Source organism: Procambarus clarkii, chromosome 75 (assembly GCF_040958095.1).
Source record: "Procambarus clarkii isolate CNS0578487 chromosome 75, FALCON_Pclarkii_2.0, whole genome shotgun sequence".
NCBI lineage: Eukaryota > Metazoa > Arthropoda > Malacostraca > Decapoda > Cambaridae > Procambarus > Procambarus clarkii.
The window spans coordinates 20,628,230-20,649,140 of NC_091224.1; the positions used below are offsets into that span (position 1 = coordinate 20,628,230).

Here is a 20,911-nt window from a genome sequence, read left to right on the forward strand (position 1 = left end):
CCCCCCTACCAACCCTGTGGGCGGCAGTGGACCCCCTACCGACCCTGTGGGCGGTAGTGGACCCCTACCGACCCTGTGGGCGGTAGTGGACCCCTACCGACCCTGTGGGCGGTCGTGGACCCCATACCGACCCTGTGAATGGCAGTGGACCCCATACCGACCCTGTGGGCGGCAGTTGACCCCCTACCAACCCTGTGGGCGGTAGTGGACCCCCTACCGACCCTGTGGGCGGCAGTGGACCCCCTACCGACCCTGTGGGCGGCAGTGGACCCTATATACTAATCCTGTGGGTGATACTGGACCCTATACTCATCCTGTGGGCGGCAATGGACGCCATACACATCCAGTGGGTGTTATTGGACCCCATACTTATTCTGTGGGTGGTTGAAGCCCTATACCCATCCTGTGGGTGGTAGTGGACGCCATATACATCCAGTGGATGGTATTAAACCCCATACCCTTCCTGTGGGTGGAAGTGATCCCCATACCCTTCCTGTGGGTGGAAGTGATCCCCATACCCATCCTGTGGGTGGATGTGATCGCTATACCCATCCTGCGGGTGGTATTGGACCCCTTACCCACCTAACAGGTGGTATTGGACCCTATACCCATCCAATATTTGGTATAGTAGACACCATACCATGCTGTTTGCAGTAGTTTACCCCATAAACATTCCAACGTAACATAGTTTTCTGTTAGTGTTCCTACAAAACATTCTTTAAAGATTTTTAAAGCACCAACTATGGTATAAAATATTGATTGGTGAAGCACTGTTATTCTATGTAATAATTTATAGTGCTTATTATAATTTACTAAGAACAACTAATATTTCTCAAAACAAAACTACGAGTCTTCAATAGGATATAGCTGATCTGTAATATTATAATAGCATGGACAATAGAAGGTAAATTTCACAACCCATGTGGGACCTGAAAACTACAATTTTCATTATAATTGAACCAATCACGACTATTCTGCTATCTATAGCAGATATATATATATATATATATATATATATATATATATATATAATATATATATATATAAATATATATATATATAAATATATATATATATAAATATATATATATATAAATATATATATATATATAAATATGTGTGTGTGTGTGCATGATAGGTTAGAAATCAAAGTTCAAATTAAAATGTTTATTCAGGTAAAGTACATACATACAAAAATTGATAGATTTATAGATAAGTGGCCGAGGGGCTGCCGAGAAATGATACCCTGCTATTTCTGACAACAACACTCCATGGTTGCTCATTGAGAAATCTCAAGAGCAAAATATGTTATAATGAAAATATTGAACTTATTGGAGCCAGCATCAAAAAGCAGCAGAACCAGAGAGCATGAGAGGCAGCAGCAAATAGCAGCAGCCTTTTCCAGAAGAGTTGATGAGAAGATAGGCAGCCCAAGATGATGCACCACCAAGGCTTCAGCAGAAGAGGGAGATAGTATGTAGTTCAACTTCCAGAAACCCTGCAGAGAGATGGGAGTTTTGAGAGTTAAGTTTTTGAGCAGAACATAGCAAAAAAGGCAGTTGTGACAGTGGCATACCTCAGATAATGAGCATTTAGGTAAACTTGGGGGTTGGGGCACAAACAAACTTTAAAAACAATGTAGTAGGTCCCTGGGAAAATGGAGAGGACTCCATGGCTAGACAAGAGGAGGGAGTATGCAAGCGAACAAATAAATCACCGAGACTGCAAAACAAAGTAATTATCAAAAGAAGACATCATGCCAGGAAGACTATGTAGCACCATCAAAGTGGCAAAATATTCAAAAGGTGCTAAATATCACTAAGGATGCCAGTACGAGAACAAAAGCGCATAAGGTGAATGATATCAAAGGAATCTGATTTACAAAGGACGCTATTGAGGGACCTGACCATTCCAACCTCACCATGAAGGACAGGTTGGAAGCAAGGTACTGTATAAGCATACCTGGAGAGTTTTTCGGGAGTTCTTCTACTCCCCCTTCGACCAAAAATGTCCTGGAAATCAGGATATTCAACACACATATGTACGGCTGTAAGAGGGACAATGTGGTTAGAACAAATATGACGAATCCCAGCAAAACTCAACCTACTTAAATCTGCTAGATATTAAAAACAGCCATTATTAGATTTCTATTATTACAGGATGTATAGGGTGAAATGACTCCAAAGCTATGAGAGCACTATGAGAGAACAATTAATTAACATTCTACAAGCTAATCCACTATGACAAAGAAGCACTGATGACAGAAAAGCAATCTACAAGAGACATACAAAATAGCGTAGAAGCCCGGTGTGAAGATGCTAGCCTCCAGAGGTAGGCAGCACAGCAAAGCATTCTTACATCGCTCCCCAACATTCTTACCTGTGGCAAGCACCCAAAAAAATTCTGCCAAGAAAAGATCTCCTTCCCAATCCTCCCTCTGTCACACACTCAAGACAAGTTAACTAATGAATTCTTATTAAATACTTTAACTTACATTTTCTGGTTATTAATTATTCCTAAACAATGAATTTTTTGTTAAAACAATCACAACATCTGGGCAAATGTCGCTTTTGCTACTTATAGTTTATTGAACGAAGTTAACACCATGGTAAATAGTGACACTACTGTATCTACTTCCTAGTGAGAGGAAATTACAATTTTGCTACAGTATAAGAAATGAACAATTATGGATGATGGTCAACAAATATACAAGACTATAAAGTTAATTATGCATGGTTTCCTTTAAACAAATCAGGCTTCCATTTCCCCTAGTGTTCTTTGATGAATATTTAGCACTGAATTCAAGTTATATTCTACAGTGGTTCAATTAGTGAGCACACCTGCTGAATGAACATAATTCTACTCACATTGGGCTACATTGTTCAAAGTATCATGTCATGAACATCTCTCATAGTTTGGTCATTTAACATGTACCTTTAATGAATTTATTTTTTCTTTGTAATTTAGAAGACCATGTATATGCTGAACAATTTAACATTTCGCTTGTCTCTCCACTTGATTACAGTGTGTGTACTGTGTATATATGTGTGTATGTGTGTGTCTGTGTCTGTGTGTGTGTTAAGCAAAGCGTTGAGGATTTTGTGCATATTAAATAGTGCATATGTATTCCTGGTCAGCATTTTGAATGCTGTATACTTCCCTTGCTGAACACTGTGTTGAACTTGTACAATTATTCTGTACCCTATACTAAATAATAAACAAATTACCAAAAGTTCTTGTTAACACCTTGTCACTTGCTCGCTGCTACTCTTAAGGCAACATGTGCTGTCAATTGTCGTATATAATATTTAATGCTCTGTAAAATGTATTATTTGAGTGTAAGCAAAATAAAGGTGTTAAGTGTTTAAATGCTTCTTAATGCATTTCCTAAATATAAACTTACATTGGTTTCTTTTTACCCACGTAAATAGATTTTGATGACTAAAAAAAATACACTAAACAGACAAAAAGTGAAGGATGTACTGCAGGTAAAAAAAATGATTACAGATATGCATGATGTTACTCCCGACTTATTGCAACGGTGGTGTTCACATGTCAAGTCTATGCTAAGGGAACTAACGAAGGAAAGTGCCTTACTGTTAGTGGTGAGCACCCTGACCAGACCAAGCAGTGTTGCCGTGGCCTATATCAACCGTGCTTTTGCTCTATCCAGTTGGAAGCAGGTCATATAAGAAGGGGGAAGGCTACACAACACAAAAATTATGGTTATAACAAGAACAGGCTTTATATACAGTAATGAATAAAATTGAATTATTAGAATTGATTGCTTTTTAACCCATTATCCTTAATCAGCCATTTTTTTTAGCATATTATTCTTAAAGAACAGTTTTTTTTTTTTTTTTTTTTTTTTTTTTTTTTTTTTTTTGAGATATATACAAGAGTTGTTACATTCTTGTACAGCCACTAGTACGTGTAGCGTTTCGGGCAAGTCCTTAATCCTATGGTCCCTGGAATACGATCCCCTGCCGCGAAGAATCGTTTTTTCATCCAAGTACACATTTTACTGTTGCGTTAAACAGAGGCTACAGTTAAGGAATTGCGCCCAGTAAATCCTCCCCGGCCAGGATACGAACCCATGACATAGCGCTCGCGGAACGCCAGGCGAGTGTCTTACCACTACACCACGGAGACTGCTAACTGGACTGGAGACTGGAGTTTGATAAAAAGTTATAAAAAATGCATTATAAAAGAGCAAAATATTCTACTATTTCATTTAAATTTCACCAGAAGTACTTGTCTATCTACTCATTAATAATAATGCATCAGAAACCATTAAATTCTAAAAATGTAACATATAACCTCACTTGAGAAAATACTCACCATTGCTCAGGCAACAGGCACCACAACTTCATTACACAGTTTCAAATGTAGATATGATAGAGCTAGAGAAGCTCAGGAATCTATACACCAGTAGACCGATGGCCAAGAGGCAGGACCCAAGAGCCAGAGCTCAAGCCCCACAAGCACACAACTAGGTGAGCGAGTACACACCATTTATCCTCATATGTAACCATCTTCCCTACACACAATATTCTCATCTTAACTACATCACCTACACTAATCATCTATAAACTACACTTGCCCAATCTCATTACCGTAGTCATCTTCACTACATACTGTTTTCATTGCTATAATCATTTTCACTACCCAGGTTACCCATTACCTAGGTACCTCCATCTACAACTATATCACCACTAGCACCTTCCCTATTCCTCACCATTCTCCCTAACCATCAAAACCTTCCCCTTGTCCTTCAACGTACCTACCCTGCATCACTCTTCACCACTTGCCCCTTTATCCCTGTAACCATTTTCGCAAAATACTGTTTGCAATAAACTATGCAAGACAAACTAACATTTAATCATTATGTAGAAAATAATATGCTGGAAGAATCTTGACAAGGATGGATAATGTCGGGTATTTAGCGATATTGGAAATTGGTGTCATTTGCCAGTTTACGCAAAGGGAAGGGGTGGAACCCAAGAGGCTTGATCTTGACCTTTGTATGACCAACCAGGATAAAGACCAGCCACCCATACAAAGTTTGAAGATAGCCTGGCCTTCAAGCATCTGGAGGCCAGATAACTTTGTATAGCAGCAGATAAACATTACTTTTTGCAGATAGATTACTATAATAGGTTTCATTGTTACCCATCGCTGGGGATAGAAAGTCTGTACTTAGGCTCATTATGGTCCCCCCCAGGCCAAAGATTAACCTTCCCCTCAATAGGCTCTAGAATCTGTAGACCAGATGATTGATGGTTGAGAGGCCGGCCCAAAGAGCTAAAGCTCAATCCCCACAAACAATTATTTGAGTACACACACACATACATGCATAATGTATGTACAGTATGTGCAAATTTTTGGTGGTTCGAGAATGCCTCCTCCATTTATACCTTTGCAACAATGAGACATCTGCTTCAGTCATTAACACCTTTTCATGCAAAGGGGCGAGCGAGAAAAAATACAACCTTTCATTTTTTTAACAGGTTTATATAAATATACAGATGAAAAGTTGGTGTTACAAGATGCTCAAACAGCAACAGCAGCAACCCTTATATCCAGCACCTGACAATCTCAAAATTTGGCACCTTCCTAAGCAAAGAAAATTATTAAGACATTCTCTCTCATTACTGTGCTACCTTAGCAAGAAATATTAAAATAAAATTGAAAATTGAAAACAATGTTGGTACTGTATTCTAACGTAAACCTCAAAGGCTGTAAGAACCATTTACACTTATTGTAAGCACCAATTTTTACACCGTTGAAATGAGTCCCGCACAACAATGCACACAACTCATTTTCATGGTCAAAGTATAGCAAAACTCCACTAAGATAACTTGTTTCCAAAAACACCAGTGACAACACTGCACTGATAAATATAAACAAAACCAAGATCATTACATACGGTCTTACAGCAGATATGATCGGTAACCGGGATTTTGTAAACTCCAATTGCTTGATCAGAATATCTGATCATATATACACATAAATCTCTGAAACTGATCACTGTAGTCACCAAATGAACAGTACTATTGCTTCACAAATTCTTCAGCTTCATTGTAGTCTATTTAGTACACTGAATTATACACTATGACCCAGAGAGAAACTATTACTTGAAGCTTCTTTCTTTTACCCAAATTACCACTTCTCATTACAATAATCAAGAATTTTGATTCCTACAAAATGAAATTTCTAAATGCAACTTTTCAAATCTATTATCTGGAGTTTTACCTGTAGTCTGTTTTGCAAGGGCTTCTATTCTCCAAGCCCGGCCTCAAGTCAGGTTTGTTCTTGTAATACAGTAACATGCTCTGTCTGACTGTTGCTTACAACAGCCCGCTGCCACTAGTTGTAAATGTACACAATTTAAAGTTGTCCAACAAATTCTGCTACATAGCCAAACATTAGCTACAGCATTTTCTGCAAAGAACTACATCAAGATAACTGTGGAAAATATCATGAAAGTAATTCAATATTTACCTGTCTGCCAGAGCCTGGCTAAACACTTCTTTAACTACATCTGCTCTACTCCCAGAGTAATTTGACCATCCTGGTCACTGTGACCACAAATACATTACTTTCTGAAGCTCTTAATTATAAACAGTCAATTTACACTAGCGGTCACAAGGCATGCGTGTTGGACAGATACCAAGGATTAGCTTGGCGTGGATGTAAAGTTCTGCTACTAAGCTAGCATAATTCCATTTTTATGTTCTCATTACAAAAGTGCATGTGCAAAATATAATGCCATACAGGACCAGGTATACCCAACCTCCAGGACATATGATTTGATATACCACAACACCTCCAGGACACCCAACAATTATCCTAAGATTGTGTGCACTTTATCATTGCTTTAATGCCTGTTGGTATTGATGTAGACCTTCTTTTACGGTTTTGTTGTACATAGGTTTGCACTGAGGCCTTGCCTCTATACCTTATAGTACATGCTGACAGACCACCTGGTATGAACAGCAGGGTTTGCGTTGGTGATACCACCTCCAGGCACTGGTCTCTGATTGGTTAATACTGTACTGTACTGTACTGTACAATGTACAGATGAACATCTCGGTATACCCAATCTCCAAGACACACAACCCAGTATACTTGCCCTCCAAGACATATGACTGATATATCCCCCGCATCTCAAGGCTCACATGACCTATCTTAGTGAACATACTTGTGTTTAAAGAACGGCTAAAATTTTAAGTCTGAGGGAATCGCTGTTTATGGCATGTTTATGCTGCCTAAGACTGTTTGTCAAGGTCATCCCAGCCATAAGTGTGACTGTGGTCACCCATGTAGTTACTGGCCTGACCCAATGATCTGACTGACCAACAGCTAGCATAGTAGTCTTTGGATGCAATTGCATACAGCATGAGGATTAACTGTTCCCCTTGTTAAACGAGGGTGCTAGAAAACCTTAAAATTGTCACTCATCGAGTCATAATGAAGCCATGGTCTTGAGGAGGGTTTGGTCTGGTGTTCAGCTTCAGGTCTATCAACCTCTAAAGCACCATTTCTTAACCGGGGTTTTGCAGAACCCCAAGGTAACGAGGGGTTCTGCAAGAGATAGTGATAAATAAGCTAACTTTAATCACATGCAAATGTATTTCAATGTCATTTTAGTGTTTCATTTTTCTCATTTAACCAGTATCAAGATCAAAGAGAAAAATCAGTCTCCTTTTGGTTGACAACAAAATTCCTGTGTTTTTCTAAAGAATGACCCAGAATTATTTAAAGTACAAAGGTACCCTTGGAAATAAAACAAACCGAGTAATGTTTTATCGAGTGAAGTCGATAAAACATTAAATTATTGGAACCCCTAAATATGTTAAATCTGTATTCCCTAGAGTAAAGGCAGGAGAGATATATAATAATTTACACTTAGAAAATATTAGAAGAACTGGTTCCAAATCAGCAGAGAAAAATAAGACCACATGAGGTCAGAAGGCATGGCAGAATGTGCCAAATAACCCCACTGAAAAGCAGAGGCGCAATAGGCACGTTTACTCTTTCCCTACACATATAGGGCACAACTGGCCGACCTTTTACAGTGTTCAAAAGGGAATTCTTCAAGTACCTTCAAAGAATACCTGATCACCCAGGCTGTGACTCATACATCAGGTGGCAAGCAGCTGCATCAAACCCCCTGAATGAGCAGACCAGCAACCAGGAGGCCTAGTCAGACACCAGGCTACAGGGACATTGATCCCTGCAATTTTCAACAGGTAGGACTACAATACCTGATAATGAAAAGTAGCTCAGTTTTATGATTGTACACAAGTGTCTTATATTTTTAAGGCCATACAATAAGACTACCCCCTCAAGATATAAGATTGAAGTCATTACACGTTTCAATAACAACCATACTTTGACTAACATGGGTATTTTGTTTCACTGCAATATACACATTTTCAAGATACTAAAACAAAAAAATGGTATGAGAAAATACAGAACAAAAATCTAAGGTTAACAGAAACACCGAATTCAAAACAAGACTTATTTCAGATTGATTCATGAGTCAGTATGGGATTTCTAACAATACTCAAGACTCGGGCAAGTAATTATCAAAATAAAGTCTGTGGAAGGCTATATGGTATACAAGACATGTTAAAAGAATCGAATTCACCGAGGATTGTCAAGGGACATATGACTGAAGGAAAGTAAAAAAAAACAAAACTTTCAGATTCTGAAAATCAGAACATCCTACAAGGAGGTTAATAAATCAGAGATGTTTCCCTGATTTCTGGAAGGCGGTTACAGGAATAAATCACACTTAATGGTATGCAATTTGTCATTCGAAATAGCTAACCATTTACCCCTACAATGGTTGCAGACAGCTAACCATTTACCCTTTCAATGGTTGCAATTGTGTTATAAATGACTGTGTAGAAATCAAAGAAGGAATTTGTTTCCAAGAGATGGGACAACCATGAACAGCACTGTTAGAAACAGCTCCAGTCAGATCGCTGAAGCCAACCCCAACAGGCCAATGCGTGGAACTCTGCAGAAGTACAAGACTATCTTGTATTTGCTGAAGATACGAGACTAGGCCAAGCAGGGAACTCTGCCAACAGTGTAGACCTAGCACAGATCCCTACAAACAACAATGTGGAACAAGCACAGACCACCGTCAACAACAGCGTAGACTTAACAGAGGCTATAGGGGAACAAGAGCTAGATCTTCATGCCCAACCTCCTAGCCATTTGTACCTGGTGAACAAATGAACCTGGTGTTCTACCTCTCAACATTAACATTGTTATATTTGTTGTTAAAGTTGTGGATGGAATTGGCTTCAAAAACCTCTTCCTGCAATGCATTCCACATGCCAATCACTCATACAGGGAACGAGAACTTCCTTGCATCTCTATGACTCAATTGTGTACACAGCTTGCATTGATGTCTCCTTGGCCTACCCCTTTTAATTTAATTAGGCTTCCTTTGTTCACTTTGTTTATTCTCAAAATCTTTTATATAGTGATCATATCCCACCTCTTATCTCCTCTTAGGTTGTGAGGGGACGAGTTTGCTCTACCTATCCTCATAGCCGAGACCTCTCAATTCTGGTATTAATCTAGTGGCAAACCTCTGAACTTTCTAAAACTTTTTTGTGCTTCACAAGGTGAGGGGGTTCCATGCTGGTGCTGTACAATAAAGTAATGGTCTCACATAGTGTGCATGGCCTGTAGATTCTTCAAAAATATTCTTGTTTGCTAACTTCCCATATGCTGCTAGCATTACCCTGCTCACGTGAACTTTTGCTGCCAGGTGTTGGTATTACGTCTACTTCCAGGTCTTTTTCTCATACCGTGTCTTGTAATTGCATTCCCCTTATGGCATAGTTACACACAGGGCTCCTATCTCCCTTATCCATTTTCATAACTTTACACTTACTTGGATTAAATTCCAGCAGCCATTTTCTGCCCACTCCTGAAGTTTATTGAGACCTTCTTGGAGCACCCTACAATTCTCTTCAGTTCTTATTCTCCTCATTAACTCTGCTTCATCTGCCAACATCAATATTTACGAGCTCGCTCACTCTGCCAATAGGATGTAGTGGTTCAGGGGTAATCCGGAAAATTCACAGGAATAGGACATGCAGAGATTCAAGAACATCAGAGATAAATGTGAACCTGTATGTGAATACTGTACTACACAGTATGTATAAATTGTTGAAATGCCCAATCAGGACCAAGACTCATCAAGCATTTATGCAACCACTTACCAAACCACTTTCCTTAATTTACTTGCTTATTTTACAAAGGAATTTACACAACCACTTTCCTTAATCAAAGACGGCTTAGTTTACATTCATTACATAGTTTATGAGCTCTAAAGTACTACAAGGTTGTTTATAACAATAATAACCTTAATTTGTGAAGTGTTGAAGCTCAAAACTTGACAATTTTTTTTTCATATATTCAAACAGGGGGGGAGGGGGGGGGGGGGTGGGTTAAGGAGAGATATACATGTTTTGTAAGTAGTTGTGTAAATGCTTGATAAATCTCAGCCCTGTGTGTTAATCCAGAGACTAACTTTACATATACTGTACTGTAAACTTTGAAATTTTCAGAGCAATATTTTCATACTTAGCTGATTCCAGATTTCTGTTTGTATGCAGCCATTTTCACGCGACATCAATAACAAATGCGCCTCTCGGGAATAACACTACACCCTACTAGGAATATGAGGAACAGCACACCATAAAGACACACTGAAAATTAACAGAGAAAAACTTAAAGGAAAATAGGGTACTTCTTTAGAATGAGATTATTTGCTTGTGTTGATAGTACTGTATAGCCTATAATAAGTGGTTTACATTGAAATTCAAGCACAGTTTAAAAAAAAAAAAAAAGTATTTTACAGTGCCCTAAGAATCAATATTCTCCATATAGTGCCATGTTTATAACAATTGTTCTACAAATTTACAATAAGGCAGACTAGTTGACAGGTGATCGCTCCGGCCGAGAATCCCGGCACACAGTGCCAATGCACTAAACAAGTCGGAAAACACAGGGTAAGAAAAGAAAGCAATTCCAGTCAATTTATCAAAAGAATTAAACGGAAATTTTTTTGAGAAATGTGAAAGTAATCGCGATCCTGCAAATACATTTTAATTCTAATGATGAAATGAAAGCATCGCTTGGCACTGCACTGCAGTGGTTAAAGTTCAGGGAACAGTAACATCCAGATGCTCTAGTTCAGGGAACAGCAGCCTCCAGATGCTCCAGTTCAGGGAACAGCAGCCTCCAGATGCTCCAGTTCAGGGAACAGCAGCCTCCAGATGCTCCAGTTCAGGGAACAGCAGCCTCCAGATGCTCCAGTTCAGGGAACAGCAGCCTCCAGATGCTCCAGTTCAGGGAACATCACACTTGTGCCCCACACACAAGCCAATTAAGTATAACTCGGATCACACGATATTAGGAGAGTGACCTCTCAAAACCAGATATTCCAACTTGCCTGTTGCATGCAATTTTAAACTGTGTTTCTGTTCATATGTACAAATAAATGTTGCAATTTGGCGTTATGTACAAATTTATCTACACAAGCATCTGTGTGAGAGAGCACACAGTTATCTGCACTCAACTGTATGTTAGTTTGCTGCCATTTATATGCAAGGGCAACTCTCTCGTTAGTAGAGAGTTACCCAAGAGCAACGCTCTCCCATCCTGTTCCCACACACGACAGTAATCTCGGCTCTGTTGCTGCGTCACGGCAAGACAATGATGCACACTATGAATTAATTACAACACAAAATTTATTAACAATGCTATTTACATAGAATTCCTGCTTTTCAAAATGTCTTAATTGGTTTGCAAAATAGGAGTCACGCACACACACACAAGCTGCCCAACTTTGAACATCTCAATTCTTTGATTGCAAGCCTCCATAAATACTGCACAGATTTTACTCTTTTTTTTCTTTCCATTTACACAAGTTAACATCTGTTTCCTAATTTACTGTTTACACCAGTTAACATCTGTTAACTTATTCCCTGTTCACACCAGTTAACAACTGCTACCTCAAACTGTTCTTACCAGCTAATAACTACCGCTTCTCGTGTTCACTTTCGCAAAACAGAAATCCAGACTTTCACAACACGCATTAAAACCTCAAACTCTGATGTTGAGCACGAGCACACACTATATCACAGATAATACGGCACAATCCAAACAACACTCCCGCCGCGCCACTAATCTCTCTGTGCCATGGAGAGCGTCCAGTAACCCCCACGGCTCTTTTATTTGTTTCCGAATCAACACAAAACGTTGGCGTCGTGCCCATTTTTCGAGATGCTTATAACCACAGCCGACATGCGATTCACTTATAACTGCAAACAATACTTTTCACACTATATCACAAAAAATATACCATTAAAGACCAATATCAAATTAGTCACAATCAAGATCTACTTTTCTGGTTAACAGTCAGAAAAAGCTCATGCATCAAGGACAAAAAATAATTTATATATATAATGTGAATATATATATATACTGAATAATGTATATTTTTATATATTGTACATTTATATATATTGTATATTTATAATACTGTATATATATATTTATATACTGTATATAATATATTTATATATTATACGTACAAATATATATATACAACTTTTACTCGTCTTCACACTAATTAACGTGTCCTCCCTGATCCTATCATAATTTTAAAGTTTCAGACTTCTTTCACACACATTGACATACTTGCATCAGCATGGAAGGAGGCTGGAGGGTAGAGCCAGGGCACAACAAATCTCTCTTGGGTACTTCAAACGTACCCTTATACATAGTCCTAGGTACCACAATCGTACCCTTATACATAGTCCTAGGTACCACACTCGTACCCTTATCGTCCCAGGTACCACAATCGTACCCTTATAGTCCCAGGTACCACAATCGTACCCTTATAGTACCAGGTACCACAAGTGTACCTTTATAGTCACAGCCACTGTACACCAGCATCTTCTCCGTTGTCAACATCCTGGGGGTGACAAGAACCTGAAATCCAGGAAACAACATATATAATTCACTTTGGATATTATCTAGGACTGAAAAGGAATATCACAGGAGGAGAGCACAGGTCAGGCATGCATCTTGGAAGGATGTTCACCTCTGGTCCACAATGTAACTTAGTGGCTTGAAGGTCTCTAAGTGTGAGAGTGCATGGGGGATTTTATTTTTAATTAATTTCACAATGGAGGTAAGTGTTAAGATATTTGGTGTAACTGTATAATGTGCCCTTGGAACAGAGGTGGACATTGTATGAGAAGCTTAAGATTGACAAGTGAACGTGTCACCCAAGTAGGAAGCAGAAGACAAGTAGACAAGACAGAAGACCTTAAGAAAGTATTCACTTTGAATGTTATGAAGAATGAATGTTATGACATGCTTAGGAAGATTGTGAGGTAGTCTACATAACATTTGTGACCTCCAATCAATTCTCTGCATTAAAGGACAGGTATTCCAAGAAGAAGGTCTGTTTACACACAAGACTACAAAATTAGCACAAGTGTACAAGTCTTGGCAATTCTATGTGCTACTAAGAAGTACCACACAGAAACCATGGTAGTACTCATCCTACTGGTCCTCCTTTCAAGAGGATGCATCAGTGGCACTGTCCTGAGGTAGAGCTGCTCGACTTGCTCACCATCTAAATTTATACTTCCATTATTTCTACATCAATTGTTTACAATCTCAAACCCAATGGTTATGATAATGTCACTGTACAAAGGAAGGTAGAGGAAACCCTACTTTGAAGAAACTTACTATAAATGCCAGTGCTTGAATGAAGGCAAAGGAAAACCCAATATATGTATAAATATATTAAAAACCAAATTTTCAGATGGTTTTCTTCAAAACCCTAAAAAAAAATGGGTTTAAATATTTTTATGCATATATTGGGTATTTCTTTCACCTTTAAACCCTACTTTACTAAGGCCCTGTTCACACAAACTAGCACTTCACCCACAACCAGAAAGCATAGTGTAAAATACTAAGATAACAAAAAATAGGTACTAATAATGGGACAAAAATATATGCAGGGCATTACCAAGTCGGCAGCAACACGCAACACCTCAGCTCTCAAAGAGAAGGTAGTCCTTCAGTTTCCGTGGAAGAGGTAGAGCATTCACGCCATGCTGAGCAATGTGCTTGAGGATGGTCTCCCGACACGCATTCTTCAGGGATTTCACTGTAATGCAAGCAGTTAATGGGAATTACATTCAAAATTGAGGATTAAAGTTTCATTCTACTTAATGTTTTACATACAAATATTGCCATTATTACACATGTGAAATTGAAACAAATTTAGTTCAAAATTTGCATTTTAAAATATCTTTTCATGCAAAGTTTTGGCTTCTCCATTCACTGATGTACACACCATACATCTGAACTATCCCAATATACAGACCATACATCTGAGCTATCCATTTATACATACCATAGTGCCAATATATCTTCCATTATATGTACCATTCAGATTAACTAGCCCATTATACACAATAGCTGAATTACAGTATATACACTAAGCAGCTGAATAATCTAATTACAGTTCACCACTGTCAGGGACAAAGCAACGTTTTCAAGCTCAACAAGTCACAATGCAGGATGGAAAATGGGAGATGCTTTTTAACCCATAGTTATAAAACCATGGAACCCCCTACCCACCAAAGCCATAAATAGCAAAATGCTACTGAATATCAAAATCCAGCTTGATGAAATCATAAGGAGAAAGGGGGTGGATAACCTTCAACAAGCCACCGGCATCCTGTGCTCATCGAGATCACTAGAAAGAGTGGCTCTCGGGTAAATACAAGTAAATTATCAAGATCCCCCTAGGCTAGGTTGCATCTTCCAGAATGCAAGCCTAAACTGCTGCCTAATTCCCAGGTACTACCTATTTACCTCTAGGTAAATACCGTATATTTTTTTTATTTATAAACAAGAAGGTACAGTTGGTTGTGAAAGTATACACATTTGCAAATATTATATTCTTGGGTATAAAGTATTCATGCAAAGCCACTCACTCACACATTTCGGCATTAGATGAAAGGAAACTTGGGCCAAACGTCTGTTCTGCCAGAAAAAATCAACTTGGGACCATTCATTCTTAAACTGACTTCACTGACCACTACAGTATAGGATCCCAAACAGCTGATCAATTGTTACACACACACACAGCAGAACTGAACTATATCATTATGCACACCAATGGCACGATGATACATGCCGTACAGCCAAATGATAGCTTTATGCACAGCAAAAAAGGTACTGTATATTATTCTCCTTTTCTCTCTGGCTAATATGACCCCCACACCAAGAAAATGGAAAAGTGTATATTTGTACACAGCAGGATTCTAGCATTATGCACACTATAAAGTTTAAGCTATACTGTGCTTTTATATGCACCACATATGGGTGTGTAGCAAATACACACCATAGAGCTGAATTATCCTAACTTGCTTTGTGGTGCCGTATACATCAACGACAACATACAGAGGAGCCTCTCTGTATGGCAGCTTTTTGGTAAATGCTCCTTGATCTTCCCCATTGATAATATAGTGCATTTCAGCCAAATTTCCCTGTAAAATATAAATAAACTGTACAAAAGACTTTTCATTATGAACACAAAGTATATATTTTATGATTACATTATTTCATTTCAAACAATGATAAGAAAAACAATTATACACATACAAAAAGACATAGGATAAAGCAGAATTACACAATTCATTGAATGATACTCTACAGACACCAACTCTTTTAGTGCTAATTGTACACTGCAGGCAATTGCTTTCTGGCAGCCAATCATAGACCTTTAATTTTGCAACAAGAGACCAAGTGCATAAAATGAATCGTGAAGGCTGTTCCATGCAAAATTACGTACTATAGTTTTTAGGAACAACGTCTGAAGCCAAAGTGGACATTCTTCATACCCAATGACTGGCATGTGTCACAAACTTCCCTTATGGAAGCATCTTTTTTTCACATATACAGTACTTAACCCCGTCTTTTCATATCAAAAAATAAATTTTGCATGTACAGTAATGTACAGTAATTAAACCCTTAATAAAAAAATAATTTATCCAAATACTTACCCTCGGTAAATAGATGATGCCAATCCTACTGCCCTCATCTGTTGGCAAAATATTGTCTCTCTTAAGAGTTATTTTTCTACCCGAAGAATCAGTGAAGACATAAGGTGTGGGCTTCAAGGACGACCATGGCACCAACCCACGAGACGTTTGCAGGTGGTTGCCGACGACTATAGAATCGAGCCCTCGAGGCCCTCCGCTGCTCATGGCACCTTTACATCTGTTGTTATGTATCCTCAACACCTCGAGGGCATCACCATTGGCTCCATCACCTCCACCCACATCAGCAGCTCTTCTCTCCTGCATGTGCGAGTTTTCTGTTCCCATTCTTACGCCCTCTTCCATAACCTCGGGCCTCTGGACGTCTTCCCTCTGCTCGTCTGTGCCATCTGTTCCTTGTACGTCCGCCGGTGCCTCTGTTCCTTGTACATCCACCGGTGCCTCATCACCTTCAGCCTCCCCCTCTGCATCTGGCTGAACACGATTATGACTTTTTGTGATGGCACATATCCACGAGTTACCTGAAAAAAATAAAACTAGGAGTGATTCAATTGTACTCCTCAAAGTGCAAATACACATAAGATGGTTTAATATTGCATAATAGGTGCAAAGATTACAGGGGAGGTTACATAAGTGCAAGGTGGTAGCGAGTGATACTGAAGGATAGAAGAGTGGTGGTGGGTGACAGTGGTAGATAGTGGTGGGTGGAAGTGGGGGATGGGAGTGGGTTGAAGTGGGGGATGGGAGTGGGTTGAAGTGGGGATGGAGTGGTTGAAGTGGGGATGGGAGTGGGTGGCAGTGGGGGGATGGCAGTGGGGGATGAGAGCAGGTGGCCGTGGGGGATGGGTCCTGGCGAGGAAAAGAATTTTAAAACCCAATAATGGTCAAAACATTAATAAGCATCTTACCCATATTGGTCATGTCGGGTAGGGAGTATGGAGGCAGTTCCGGCAATGCCAGATTTGCTGGGTCAAGCTGTGTCAGACCCAACCTCATGTGGCCTGTCCAGCCCGGCTCGGTCTTCTCTATTTCTACCAAGAAGATCTCCTCAGGCATCAAGGGGCGTTCACTAATCGTCACCGCATTGGCAAAACTGGCTTTTCTGGAAATGAAATACGTAGTAGGAGTAGGCATCCATCAGTCTCAGGAGACTATGGAGTTGCACTCTGGTTGTCGGTCTGGAGTGGCCTCTCCAGGGCGCAAAGCCAGGCTAGGTTGATACAGGAGAGAAACTGCCACCTATGCAGCAGGTATACATATGAAATATGAATAACACTAATAATGCCATCATGAATGTTGAAGCACTGTAAAGTTGCAATAAATTTTGAAAGATGCCAGACACTGTGGATCTGGAGAGATGGCAAATCTTGGAAAAAAGACAGAATTTGGAGAGACCAGAAAAAACAAAGAATGTTGCAAAACACTGGGAACTAAAATTTAATTGTTCTACACACACACTATAACCATCCAAATCACATGGTTTTTAATCATGTGCTAACATTTTTTTTTCATAATTATAAATCATATATAATTACATACACTGTACAGTACAGTGTATATATATATATTTTATCTGTCTGTAAACATATTTTAAACTGGTTAGCAAGGGTTCATAGTGTAGTGCTGTATCACCAGTTCAGAGAATTTAAGGTTCAAATTCTCTAACTTAGCCGACAAGGGGGGGGAAAGGTTCCCCCCCCCCCCCCACGAACCGACATCCAAAATGCTCAAATTACTTTCTTGAGATTAAAGGAGCCATCGAGGGGTCCAGGACAGAAATGACAAGACATAAGACATGATAATAATGACCAAACTCCTTACCTATACGCAACGGTGTTTTCATCGTAGAGCATGACGTTGACGCCATGATTGGGGTGGAAGCGAGTTAAATCCTGGAAGCCTTCACCCATCATTGTCGCTGCTGTCACAAAGCCATCTGTAAGGGGCACACAAAAATTGTACATGTACTTAAACCAGTAAGGATATACAGTACAGCATAACTGATCATTAGTAAACTCATGATGAAATACTGTACAGAACAGTGCTTTACTCTACAGTCTACACACCATATAATACCGAATATGCAACATGTATGACCTGACATTTATAATAAAGCAAGCATTAAATTTACTATGAAAGAACATTGTTGAAGCAAAAAGAAAAAACAAAAAAGGGTAAAAGTGATGTAAACACCAAAGTTAAAATCAAATCACACGCCTTCACTATTTTTGTATTTTCTCGGATATATCACATTACCGAGTTCACTCTTAGTGACCCAAGTTGAGAAAAACTACATTGTAGGTGACATCTTGGGTGTAGGCCCATCAAATTAACATATCTAACAGATGCAATGTCTGTTAGCAGACATTAATTTTTACAAGGTGGTGAGACGAGGGGTGGCGTTGTCTTTGATGATAAGTTTAGCATCAATAAAGTTCACGAATGTTACTTTTCATGTGTGTGTCTGGATTGTGTGTTACTCTTCATTTGATCCTATAGGTAAAGAAAGGGTTCAAAAATCAAAAGGTGTCAACTAATGTTTCAAAATGCACTGAATGTCATCCAAAATGGTCCACATTTTCATATAAAGAGAGCTAGCCTGATTAAACTGCAAACATTAATTCCAAATTTGTAACAAAATGCAGCGAGCATCTGGCACAAATTTTATTTTATTTATTTATTTACTTATATCTACAAGAGTTCTTACATTCTTGTACAGCCACTAGCATGCATAGTGTTTCGGGCAGGTCCTTAATCCTAATATTCTCTGGAATACGACCCCGCCAAATCGTTTAACAACCAGGTACCCATTTTACTGTTGGGTAAACAGAAGCTACAGTTAAGGATTGACGCCCAGTAAATCCTCCCCGGCCAGGTTACGAACCCAGGACAAAATGCTCCCAAAACGCCAGACGAGCATCTTAACCACTACACCAAGTGGTGAAGGTGGTGGAGGCCAAGACCGTCAGTAGTTTCAAAGCGTTATATGACAAAGAGTGCTGGGAAGACGGGACACCACGAGCGTAGCTCTCATCCTGTAACTACACTTAGGTAATTACACTTAGGTAATTACCACGGGGACTGTAACTTCCAATTGATATGTATTGATTCTTAACACCTATGCAGACACACATGTAGGAGTACAATCAGTGCAGGTACTAACGATTCAATCTGTTGGGGTCAGAAAGCCTGCGTAAAATGTATATTTTAGTGTAGTATAAAGGTCCCTCCCCCCCAACCCCTCAAGAATGAACTACTGACCTTCCCCAGGATATAACCTCAACAATTGTGCGAATGCTTGAATACCCATTTACTGCTATGTGAATAGGGGTATTAGGTGAAAAGAAACGTGCTCAACCCCTCGTCCCACCCAGGGATCGAAACTGGGACCCTTAGTTTTCAGTCAAGTATGTACTCACTGTACTATTGAGACCCCCACCCCCCTAGTGTGGGCAGGACTGAGACTCCCCTAATGTGGTCAGGACTGAGACCCCCCCTAATGTGGTCAGGACTGAGACCCCCCTCCTAGTGTGGTCAGGACTGAGACCCCCTCCTAGTGTGGTCAGGACTGAGACCCCCCTAGTGTGGGCAGGACTGAGACCACCCCCACCCCCTTAATGTAGTAAAGACTGAGACTCCCCTAATGTGGTCAGGACTGAGAACCCTCCTCCTAGTGTGGTCAGGACTGAGACCCCCCTCCTAGTGTGGTCAGGACTGAGACCCCCCTCCTAGTGTGGTTAGGACTGAGACCCCCTCCTAGTGTGGTCAGGACTGAGAACCCTCCTCCTAGTGTGGTCAGGACTGAGACCCCCCTCCTAGTGTGGTCAGGACTGAGAACCCTCCTCCTAGTGTGGTTAGGACTGAGACCCCCCCTCCTAGTGTGGTCAGGACTGAGAACCCTCCTCCTAGTGTGGTCAGGACTGAGACCCCCCTCCTAGTGTGGTCAGGACTGAGACCCCCCTCCTAGTGTGGTCAGGACTGAGACCCCCCTCCTAGTGTGGTCAGGACTGAGAACCCTCCTCCTAGTGTGGTCAGGACTGAGAACCCTCCTCCTAGTGTGGTCAGGACTGGCACCAACTGCTGACAGCATGACCATAACGTCAACAAGGCCCACAAGACTAACCCCCTACCATTATGACCCTTAACATAACATGACACGACCTACAACATAACCTACCACAAGACCAACATCATGGCCCTTACCATGGTCCTCAACACGACCCCAATTCCATAATCCCCTCCCTCTAAGACCTGACCTACGACATGGCCCTTACAAACCCTACACATACACGAGTCATCCCACTCCACAGCTGAATTGTCTGTCTATCCCACGAGGAAGTGGCCAGGCGGGCCATCTGTGGTCCAGGGCTGGGCGACCCCTCCCTTACTGGACTCTCCAGCCACCTCCCCGGGCCATAAGTGGCCAGGGAACAGGAGGGGGAAGGGCCATAGTACCTGAAGAGAGCGGTGGCGTGGGCAGCGGCTCCCTCCCGCAGGCCATCCTCCTTCTGCCACTGTTGTTGTGGTAAGGAAGGCGCCCGCGCTGACAAGTGAGCCACGGCTGGCGGCTCCTTGCTTCAGCTGGCTCATGGTGGCCTGCAGCTGGCTCATGGTGGCCTGTAGCTGGTTCATATTGGCCTGTAGCTGGTTCATGGTGGCCTGTAGCTGGTTCATGGTGGCCTGCCTGCAGCTGGTCCGCGGTGGCCTGCAGCTGGTCCACGGTGGCTGCAGCTGGTCCACGATGGCTTGTAGCTGGATTAAATTTACTTGGCCATGGAAGACTA

The 20,911-nt window shown here is 40.5% G+C and overlaps 1 protein-coding gene and 1 long non-coding RNA gene across 11 annotated transcripts in view; one reads left to right on the plus strand and one right to left on the minus strand.

Moving 5' to 3' along the window:
* Positions 1-20,911, plus strand: part of LOC138356890 (uncharacterized) — a 160,057-nt gene that overhangs the window by 22,008 nt on the left and 117,138 nt on the right. The window lies entirely within an intron of this gene.
* Positions 1,153-20,733, minus strand: LOC123771733 (neuralized-like protein 2). 10 transcript variants are annotated; one of them, XR_011224677.1, is made up of 9 exons: positions 20,583-20,733; positions 17,949-18,063; positions 17,036-17,229; positions 16,131-16,648; positions 15,470-15,614; positions 14,084-14,224; positions 9,923-13,032; positions 1,963-2,047; positions 1,153-1,498 (listed from the first exon to the last, which is right to left on the minus strand). XR_011224677.1 is itself a non-coding variant. In XM_045764453.2 (7 exons), the coding sequence occupies exons 1-6, from the start codon at positions 20,626-20,628 to the stop codon at positions 14,109-14,111; spliced, it is 1,134 nt and encodes a 377-aa protein (XP_045620409.1). In that variant the 5' UTR covers positions 20,629-20,733; the 3' UTR covers positions 5,494-13,032; positions 14,084-14,108. The 10 variants fall into 10 exon arrangements, 2 of the variants coding, with proteins under 2 accessions (XP_045620409.1, XP_069169355.1); XR_011224680.1 differs by lacking the exons at positions 1,153-1,498; positions 1,963-2,047 and having other exon boundaries at positions 5,494-10,068; positions 10,618-10,742; positions 12,739-13,032; XR_011224676.1 differs by lacking the exon at positions 1,963-2,047.